Source organism: Primulina huaijiensis, chromosome 12 (genome assembly GCF_012295235.1).
Source record: "Primulina huaijiensis isolate GDHJ02 chromosome 12, ASM1229523v2, whole genome shotgun sequence".
NCBI classification, from domain to species: Eukaryota; Viridiplantae; Streptophyta; class Magnoliopsida; order Lamiales; family Gesneriaceae; genus Primulina; species Primulina huaijiensis.
Window position 1 is genome coordinate 784174 of NC_133317.1, and position 9858 is coordinate 794031.

Below are 9858 nucleotides of genomic sequence, written 5' to 3' on the forward strand. Positions count from 1 at the left end.
AGTGAAATAAGTGAGTAAATGACATGCCCATGAACGAGAGAACACCACAATGAACTACAGAGAGAGAGTTCTCTTTTTCCTTTAACCTTTTTGGGATTCTTTGTTTTTTGGGCATTAGTATTCTACTGAAATAGAACCGAAAATTTGCTCGAAATTATATATNCATTTGCTTGAATAGAATGATTTGTTGAAATTAATCCAATAGAATGGTGAAAAATTCTTAAAAAATTTGTTGAGATTAATTAACAATGCTAGTCCATACCAAGCTCTTGCAATTTGTCATAAACCAGAAATGAACAAGACATCAGAAAATAGTGAGCAAATATACATAAATATTGACATGGTCCTACATTAAATTTATCATACCCCAAAGAGCACCAAGTCACATGGTATTTCTACCAAAGATTTACACGATGAGATCCCAAAACTCAATATTCATATGCTTTTAAAATTTGGATTTGATTTCACCAAACTCGACAGTACTAATTCAATATTTTGTAATATTGTCTAATCCCTTCGTTGAATTAAACGTAGAAGTAGGTTGAAATTTTGAAACGAGTCAAATTTCTTTTTTAAGCATTAAAATAAGTTTGAGTTAAGAAAATGTGTTGAACCTAAAAAAAAAATTTACCAGCTTTGTAATGAAGAGATACAGCTACTTGTGGTGTTGTCTCTAAAATTAATTAAAAGCCTTCATGAAAATCTTGCCTGCGATTATGGGAGAAATAGCTTTAGTGTTGTATAATAATGGCAAGCTCAACAGCAAAGCACAGCTAGTAACAAGATGAAATCATATTTCGGATTGCAGTTGGTTAAAAGTTAGTGTTTGATTTTTTTTTTATAATGGTTCTGTTATTTATTTTTTCAAATGATTTTTTACCCTTTTGTTCCGTCCTTTTTTTTATTATACAAATATATTTTCTTATTATTTTACAAATATATATGTAAATACGATTAGTACATGATTACTTCATTTTTGCCATTGTCTAAATGTTTAGAAGAAGAAGAATACCTCATAAAAGATTCTCGTCCAATTGTATACGGGGAAAAAAAAATTTGAACTTTAAGAACAATGTAATGCTTATGTGGTCTCTAATTACGGCAGTCTGTGAAAACAAAGCAAAGACATAATTTTCACACTCAATATCCTACAGTTTAACTATATATGCATTTCATGAATGAATAAATATATAATATTTTTGCCATGTGAAATAAAGTCTTCATCTGCACAAATCCTCAGTTTCATCTGCACAGAACTCACTGAGAATTTTCCATTGAATAGCGCCTCTATTCCCACCATATGCACCCCTTTTAACTTGGTTAAAGAGGTGCTAGAGTATTGAAATGGTCCCATGCTTCCTGCATGAAAATAAGACAACTTCATGTGTACTCGAAAATATTTACAGAAATCTGCACAACTTTTTACCATTTTTAAAAATATATCCCAATGTCGCTAATCTTGTACACTTTTTACCGTCACAGAGATAAACATAGAATTAGCATTGCTTTTTATTTTTCCTTCATTCCCTATTTATTAGTTCTAATTGTGATTCATCTATCAGATAGAACTGACAGTACTTAATCTTGATTCAATTGCTCTAATATCAACAGGAGAAAGGGCCGGATTTTTTTTAAAAAAAAATTAGTTTCTACATTGAGACTAGTGGTTGGTCTGTTGCTGCTTAGAGAGTTGCCAACTATGACAGTACCTGAAGAAGGTCAAAAACTTTTTCCGCTGTGTACTTTTGATTAGAAGCAGCACTGTTTTGCTGAAGCTTATCTGGATGTAGGCGAAGTAAAGCTTTCTGGTACGCTCTCTTCACTGCATTTGCTTCTATTAAATCAACAAGGGCAACCGGTTTCCATCCATTTCCAGGCCAAAGAACCTGTGAGACTGTGTATTAGAAACTCCGAATTTTTAACGGGCCCTCAATGGCAAGAGGAGACGGTCTTTTCGACTATTTCTGCTCAAGAAACTCATGACTCGTACAGGGCAAGGTACCAGACTTTGTTTCAATAAAAGCACACTGCAGTTGGGATTAGCATTGCAAAGAATACTTACAAACTGGAGAGTTGAAAGCAGAGAGCGGATGTTTCCTTTCTTCCCAACTGCCCATTGACGAATTTTAGCATCTATAGCCTGCATGCATTGATAAAAGACCACTTAGATAGAATTTAAGTTTAAGCATTCGAAAGCAAAGTCTAGACATGGAACTTACTTTCATCTCCTCGGAAACTTCATCGCTTTGTGTAACTGTTTCATGATCTGGAGATAATTCTTGAACCTGTGAAAACATGACAGTCAAGGACAAATTATCAAAATCCAATGCTTTAATAATGGTTTATTGATTCACAAAAGATATACTATCAACATAAAAATGTGTACTTAAATCAATTAGAAGACTTTTGAAGTTAAATACAAATATGGGGAATAAATAAATTATACCGAGAAGTAGTCTTCAAAAGGATCGTCTGCATTTTCCACAGATACCTTAGAATCCCTTCGAAATGACTCTGAAAAAATTACAAATTAAAGCATCTCTATGATTACAGATTGAAAACCTCGTAACTTACCACAAATTTCAAAGAAAACAAAGAGCAATTAACTTTTCGGAATGTTAATAATCTAAACTTTATTTGACAGAAATGAAGAAAGCATTCCTCATGTCCTAATTTGATTTGTAATTTTCAACAATATTAGCCTGACAAATAAGATTCTACAAAATGGAAAAAGGTAGTTACTTCGAAAACTTGGGTTATTTGTTTGAGGTTTTAGTCGTGCTTCATCCTTGTTCAGATTTTTCTCTACCTGAAAACAACATGAAAAAGCAATCAGTGTTTCACAACCACCATTGTAAGACACAAACTGTTTTTAAACCAAAAAACATCAATCATGTGCTGCAACTTGATCTCCAAAGTAAATTCTTTAAAAAACAAAAGTGAGTTGTACCTTAAGCGAGACATCAGGTTTTTTCTCTACATCATTTGATTCAACTTTTTCTTTCACCTTTGATTCATTAACTTCATTCTCTTTCTGATCAGTGCCTGCACCTTTCCATCTGTGACTGTAAGTACTCCTCATAGGAATATCAGGTTTAGGCCTTGAATCAGCTTCATGGTTAAAAATCTGAACGAACTCTTTCACCTTGCCCTTGGCACCACTTCTACCAAGATTTGACGAAGAATTTTCAGCTGCCCCTTTCAAGTTTGATTTGGCTATATCTTCACTGTTAGAATAAATTTGTTCTTCAGTTTTCTTGACAATTTTACCGTAACAACCGTTAGTTATCTCTACTTTTGGAACTCCAGTCTCATTTTCTTTAATTTCTGCGATGTTCCCTGAAAGATTGAGTTAAACATCACGTTAGTAAATATAAATACAGATATTCATTTTGATATGAAATCCAAATACAATCACCTTGTTGCTCGACCTCATCAACAAGAAATGCACTAAGAGGCTTTGCTTCAGGCTTGACAAGCACTTTGTTTTCAACTTCGTTTACTTTATTAATATCATCACTTGACTTCACTGCTTCTGTTTTCACATCCCGAGCATTCTCCCCAGAAACAACACAGTGTTTCGCAATTCTTTGGATTTTAGACTCTAAAATATCATAAGGTGCTTCAACAGAGTACTGCAGCTCTCTCGTCTCTTTCTCGCTTCTACAATCTTCTTCACTCCCACACTTTGTTTTCAATGATTCCGGGTCTATATCTGCTGATATGTATTGACTCATCACGGTTGACGATTTGCTACGGGTAAAATCACCCTTAATCTTTCCACTAGAGTTAGCAAACCCATTGTTTTTACTTGTATTTTTTAAAATTTTCCTGTCAACGAGAGGCGTGAGCATTGGAACTCCTTTGCCAGCCCATTTGTATATTGAGAAATGAAACTGACTGTCAGCAGTAAGAGATTCTGCACTTCTGTTGTCCTTTTTAAAGTTTTCAACATTGTCTTTCATATCAGATGTCACAGTGGATGACGAATCCTCGCTACTAAAAGAAGCCAAGGGACTTCTATGATAAAATCTAGATGAAGAACTTGAAGAGCGAGAGCTATTTAATTGATTTGCAGTACCGTCCGTCTTAAACTGACCATGATTCTGAGGAGCATGAGGAGAAAACCTAGCGGTCGTCGACTTGGAGGCCGTAAGGCTAAAAAAGGGAAGCATTACTACAAGTAAATATATGAACTATGTCATAATTAATAAGCAGTACAGAAAGAAACCACTATATGTAACTAGAATATACGACTGATGGAAATATAACCTAACCCACTTCTAAGTATTACCACACAAATATTGAGGGGCAGATAGATAGTCACCTACCCACCTCACCAGCAAAAACATCTAGATCGTACCACATCCCCATCAAGATTTTCCATTAGTTGTATGTTATGTAGGCATTCGAGCCGGCCCCGCGGATGTTGAACTCAAACACTTTAATGAGGCTCGAATGCTCATCAAGTTACTTCAGCCAGATTATATATGCGATTTATACACACATATAATTTGTAATACTATTTAAATCAGTTTTTTACTCTTAATTCTTTCATATTCTAAAAATTTGACAAATAATGCATCGTCAAATCTCGATCGCGGTTGATATTTATAGAGTCTTGAGTTACTCCATGCATTTGAGTATGATCAAACAATCAAGCTCAAAAATCACCACTCAAAGGTTCAAACCAATCGTTGGAATTTTTTTGAGGCTACTCAAAGTTACAGTAATTGTGATTCAAAGCCACAAGTACACGTGTGCTTCACATATTTATTTTAATTAATAACCAGAAACAGACTGAAATGAATTCTAATTACCTTAACTGAGGCGGGAGTGAAGTGCCAAAAAATTCAGTTTTAGAGACCGGGTTCGTGATCCTTAAACTCGGGCTACATGCAATCACACTATCTCGATCAAAACTTCGCGGTGAACCATAACATTCGTCACCTCTAAATATATCGTCAAAGAAATCGTCGCTCGGGTATCGGCTTCTTCCCGCTTTATCAGTTCCAAACACATGCTTTTCCTTTTGCTCATTCCATGGTGATGAGCTTCCGTCATCTTCAGAAACCACTATTTCGCCGAAGCTGTACTTAACTCTCGCTTCTTGCGTCGCATACCGCCTCGGTGGACCCCCAAAAACATCGTTAAAATCTACATCCCCCGAGTTTCTGTTGGGTGTTTTTGGTGGGATTTGGGAGAATTCCCCGGAAGAAGCGTGTTCCAGCGTGATGGTTTCACTCCGCATGAAGTTCTCCATTGTTATACTCATGCCTCTGCTTCTGGGATTCAAGGATAAACCTCAGTAAGGAAACTGCACCGGAATTTGAGTTCGACAGTTTGATAAAGATCGTATCTTCATGCTTCCATTTTCTTTATCATCACTTCCAAGAGCTAGAAAACAGGAAACGAAATGGTGGGAATAATCTTTTTTTTCCCTCAATTATATTCTTGCATGAAGGAAAATTCAGAAATGGGTTCTTGAAATTTGGCGACGAGATAGATTTTGCACGCTTCCAAGACCTTTCTTTTTTACTTCCAGAAACGTTAAAATACAAAAATAAAGTTGATTTTTTTCATATATAAATCTCTTGCATGAATGAAAATTCACAAAGTGGCTTCCAAATTTGGAGAAGGGCTGTGGGATGCTGACAGCTACAGTGGGGTCACACAGTTGCGTATAAATTGTAGTGAAAATCTGAAGCCACAAAAAGGTTTGAATTATTAAAGTTTGGATAAGAAAGAAGAGGAACAGAAAGCCATTTGACAAAAAATGTGGTATAAGCCAAATATTAATTCTTTCATAATTTTCTAGGCGCCTGTTAATTACGATTCGGTGGTGTACAGTAGAACGAGGGCCACCATCGTAAAACATGTGAAGGGTATTGCAACTCAAGATTCCCAATTTACCAACTATACTATCTGTTTTTCAACAATATCTTCTGCAATATTTTGGGCTTTTGAATGAAAGCTGGATTCTTTTGCTTACGTGCGGGACTTTTGTTGTGGAAGACAATTTTTCTTGTAAATGCTATAATTAATTATAAAAATTGTATCCCTTTTAGAAAGATTATAAAATTAGTACATTGAGAGGGTAGACTTTATTTTTTTGAAAGAAAAATAATTTTTGGTGTTTCAAGATATAATTTATTCTTTAAAATTATATTTTCTTTATTGATAAGATTTTGTTAAATAATTGATTAAAAGTTTTGTATTTCTAGACTTTTACAATGATTTACTCTAAATTTAATTTGATATGTTTATTTCTTTATAAACTTTATCTTATCATTATTTGTAGGTATCTAACGAAGGAAACAAATTTAAGAAAAAACATAACTATAAATATATGGATCATATGTTATGCTCGAAAGGAGAGTGACGAAAGAGCGAAGATAGAGGGAAATTTTTTCAGATAAAAAATCAAGTTGTAGAACGCTTCCGCTTGAAAATTGCTATTTACAATTGTGATGCCGTTAATTTTGTCTACGCTCCCCTCAATAATGCACTCAAGTTTAAATCACCAATTAGTGGTTCATAAAATATATCCAAATTTGTGTTGCATATGTAATGATACTCATACCACGTGTCAGATCCCAGCCGCTACTACGTATCATAAACTATACCGAATTTGTTACAATTTGAGCAGCGAACTTATCATAATGGAGGGTGGTGATATAGCAACATGAGAACACCAATTAAAACTGTAAATTCAAAGGCAAATAACGAAAGCTTTAGTACTGATAATTTACTTTCTTTTACTTTTAGGATTCACGACACAGGGTTAAAGTTCAGCCTCAATATTGGCATACATCGTACAATTTCATGAATCAAAAATGCCAAAATCCAGAAGAGTCGTGATTGCCCACGTATGCTTTCTGACCTCGTGCAAATGTTTGACGGCAGCGCCTTCTCCATTCCCATCAAAAAAGAAACTATTTATGCTTTGTTATATTACTGTAGTGATTTGTGATCAGAAAAAGTACCATTAATGCATGAGCTAACTTTACATTTAGAAAATCTAAAAAAAAAAAATTGACGTCCAGTGGCTTCCCAGGAAAAAAATTGGAAAAGCATAGTGCAAAATTCATAAAAACAGAGACAAACCATTAATTACTGCATCAAAAAACAAACGTGTGATAAAACAAGGACCAAAAAGTTATCAAAATTTGAATTCAAGCATAACACATAACAAGAAAAAAGTGAAAGACACAGTTTATAAGTTCCCCACAGAAATAACAAAATTATGCATACAGCGATAATTTCAACCTTCTAAAAAAATTATAATTCACGATACACATACAAAAATTCCAATATACACGGAACTTGTGTATCACAGTGATGATAGGAAATTTCCAAACAGCAAACAGGGTTGTGGAGGACCATCAAACATCTCAGAGCATTAATGGTTTCGGTTTCACAGTTAGGCATACCGTCCATATTTCTTTATGAGTGAGATGACTTTGATCTAAGTCAAAGATTTTAGCATAACCAACATTAGCCTGAGAAAAACCCACAGATTTATTCCCCATAGCCAAACCATCATAGTCTGCAATAAAGCAAACACAATATGTTGAAAAACCATTCTGGGCCAACAGAACAAATAAATTTTAACATGTTGGCTCCATATAATAGATCGACTCATGTTGATATTCACTTACCACAAGAAGAAGTGGATTATAATACAAAAAAGCCTCGTACAAAAATAAATCCCTCAGATCCGCACTCATTCTCATGACAGAATCCCATCCAATCTGCAAATGGCAGCCATAAACACTCAATATGAGCCAACTAGAAATGAAGTATATATCATGTGAAACTTTGGAGGTTTAATCACCCAACCAAAATACAGGTAACAAAGACATATACAAAGACATGCTAGATGCATTAAGGCGTGCATGTGTACATCCCTTTTAAGTATAACACCGACCTTGCAACAAATGAATACCCATACGATTAACAGCAATACCTGTACATAAAGTAAATTAAAAATGAGGCAGTAAACAAAAAGATATATAATTCAAACAGAAACTGTGATTCTATGTCATTGATGAAGTGACTTCAGCAACACAATAATCAACTTTACTTCAACTCGATCATTACAATATTTCATAATAAAAAATAATTTAGTAGCACAGAGAAATATTGAGTTAAAATTGATTAACAATTTAATTCTCACTGCATTAAAGAGACATGATCGACTGCAATATGTTAGGTGCGAGATATTCAAGTAAAGCATATCGTGTCATAAATCATGGAGAAAAGATGAAGAAACTGATGCAGAAAGCCCCAGAAGGAATGAATTACCACAATGACAGATTCAATTTGTTGAAATTATTTCCAGCAAAAAAATCCATTAATACCCACTTGGCCACACCAGAATCATCACAGTTTTAGGCAATCTATGGCTAAGTCTATGTTTCCAGGATCTTGACACCCCATGACTTGGAAGATTGACATGTGTATCGTTTCTAAAGAAACAAAGAAAAATAAAGTAATAAATAATTAAATTGTACACATGTCAATCATCCAAAACATGGGCGTAAAGCTCCAGGAGGATCATATACTTTGCCACAATCTATAGATAGTGAATTTTGCATAACTACAGCAAGAGATGAACTAGAAGTAGGACAAAAGGTGTGTAACACCCCTGAACCGCATGTATGTTCGCTGCGAGACCAAGGGCCCTACAAGGTGAGTAAGATTTGAAAGAGTTTAGAACAAAAGCATGAAGAAAAGTGCTTTATTGATGATACTTCAAATGGCCATAGAACTCATAACTTTTGAAGTTTTGACAGTATCAAGAGTTATGAAATCTCATGAAGAAAGAAAGGTGAGTATGATTTCAAAGAGCCTTACACTAGTCTCGGTAGTGTGAGACTTTTGATTTATTGGAAATGTGAGATGTACAAGACGATATCAAGCGGTGTTCTCAAAGTTTCTGACCACGCTAAATTTCTCTGAGGCAAATCCAGTCATTTTGGCCCATGTAAGGCCACTTTTCTGTTTTAAAATTTAAGAACAGATTATTATATTTGTAATTTATTTGAACTTCTCATTGGTCCCCAATTCTAAATATACCTTATTCATATATTTAACTCATTCTGGTTGGTTTTGTAATTTTCTAATTTTGAAATCATGCTTTTCAGGCAAATTTCACTTGGTGTTTTTAAGTTCAGTACTTCAGTGTAAATGGGAAATGTAGAAATTCTTCTAGAGCAACTGTCGTATTTCATCGAAAATTACAATGATTTTGGCATGTTGAAGATGGTCTCCTAGTTCTAAGGATTTGAAGATGAAATATTCCATTATCCCATTTATTTTACTGCTCCCAATCAGAGCAATTCCAGCATTTATGGCCTCCCATTCAACAATGTTTTCACATCACAAGATCAAACGATGTCTACACATCATAAGTTCCACTAAACACTAGCTTTAGGAACAAATTCAATGTATGATGAATGTATTTCTCATGCTGCTGGATAACAATTTCCTACTTTATCAAAGAAACATAAAAATCACTAATTTCCCTCATTTTTCCTATTAATGGTTCCCCTTTCTTGAAGCAACTAGGAGAAATATATGAAAAATGATAGGCCTTTATATCCAAATGTACTCATCATGATACTTGTTCCCTCAATTACGAAGGATTGTTGATAAACCCAGGAAATTAAAAATTCAAAGAAGGTTATAAATCATTTGACCAGGTTATAATCATAACAAACCCGATAAACCTCGTTGTAGTGATACCTTGAATCTCCGTAGCAGACCAGGAGAAGGCATAATAGCCACACTTGGCAATGGTGAACTCACACCCTTCATTACATTTGACACTGTGGAATGTAAGAAATCTTCTTC

The 9858-nt window shown here is 34.5% G+C and overlaps 1 protein-coding gene across 2 annotated transcripts; it reads right to left on the reverse strand.

Moving 5' to 3' along the window:
* Positions 1 to 1011: 1011 nt before the first annotated feature.
* LOC140989937 (J domain-containing protein required for chloroplast accumulation response 1-like) lies at positions 1012 to 5598 on the reverse strand. Of its 2 annotated transcripts, none has more exons than XM_073459482.1 (9): positions 4821 to 5598; positions 3419 to 4158; positions 2951 to 3327; positions 2743 to 2809; positions 2447 to 2514; positions 2220 to 2285; positions 2063 to 2140; positions 1710 to 1886; positions 1012 to 1359 (listed from the first exon to the last, which is right to left on the reverse strand). In XM_073459482.1, the coding sequence occupies exons 1-9, from the start codon at positions 5273 to 5275 to the stop codon at positions 1321 to 1323; spliced, it is 2067 nt and encodes a 688-aa protein (XP_073315583.1). In that variant the 5' UTR covers positions 5276 to 5598; the 3' UTR covers positions 1012 to 1320. The 2 variants fall into 2 exon arrangements, with proteins under 2 accessions (XP_073315583.1, XP_073315582.1); XM_073459481.1 differs by having other exon boundaries at positions 2951 to 3339; positions 4821 to 5595.
* Positions 5599 to 9858: the final 4260 nt, after the last annotated feature.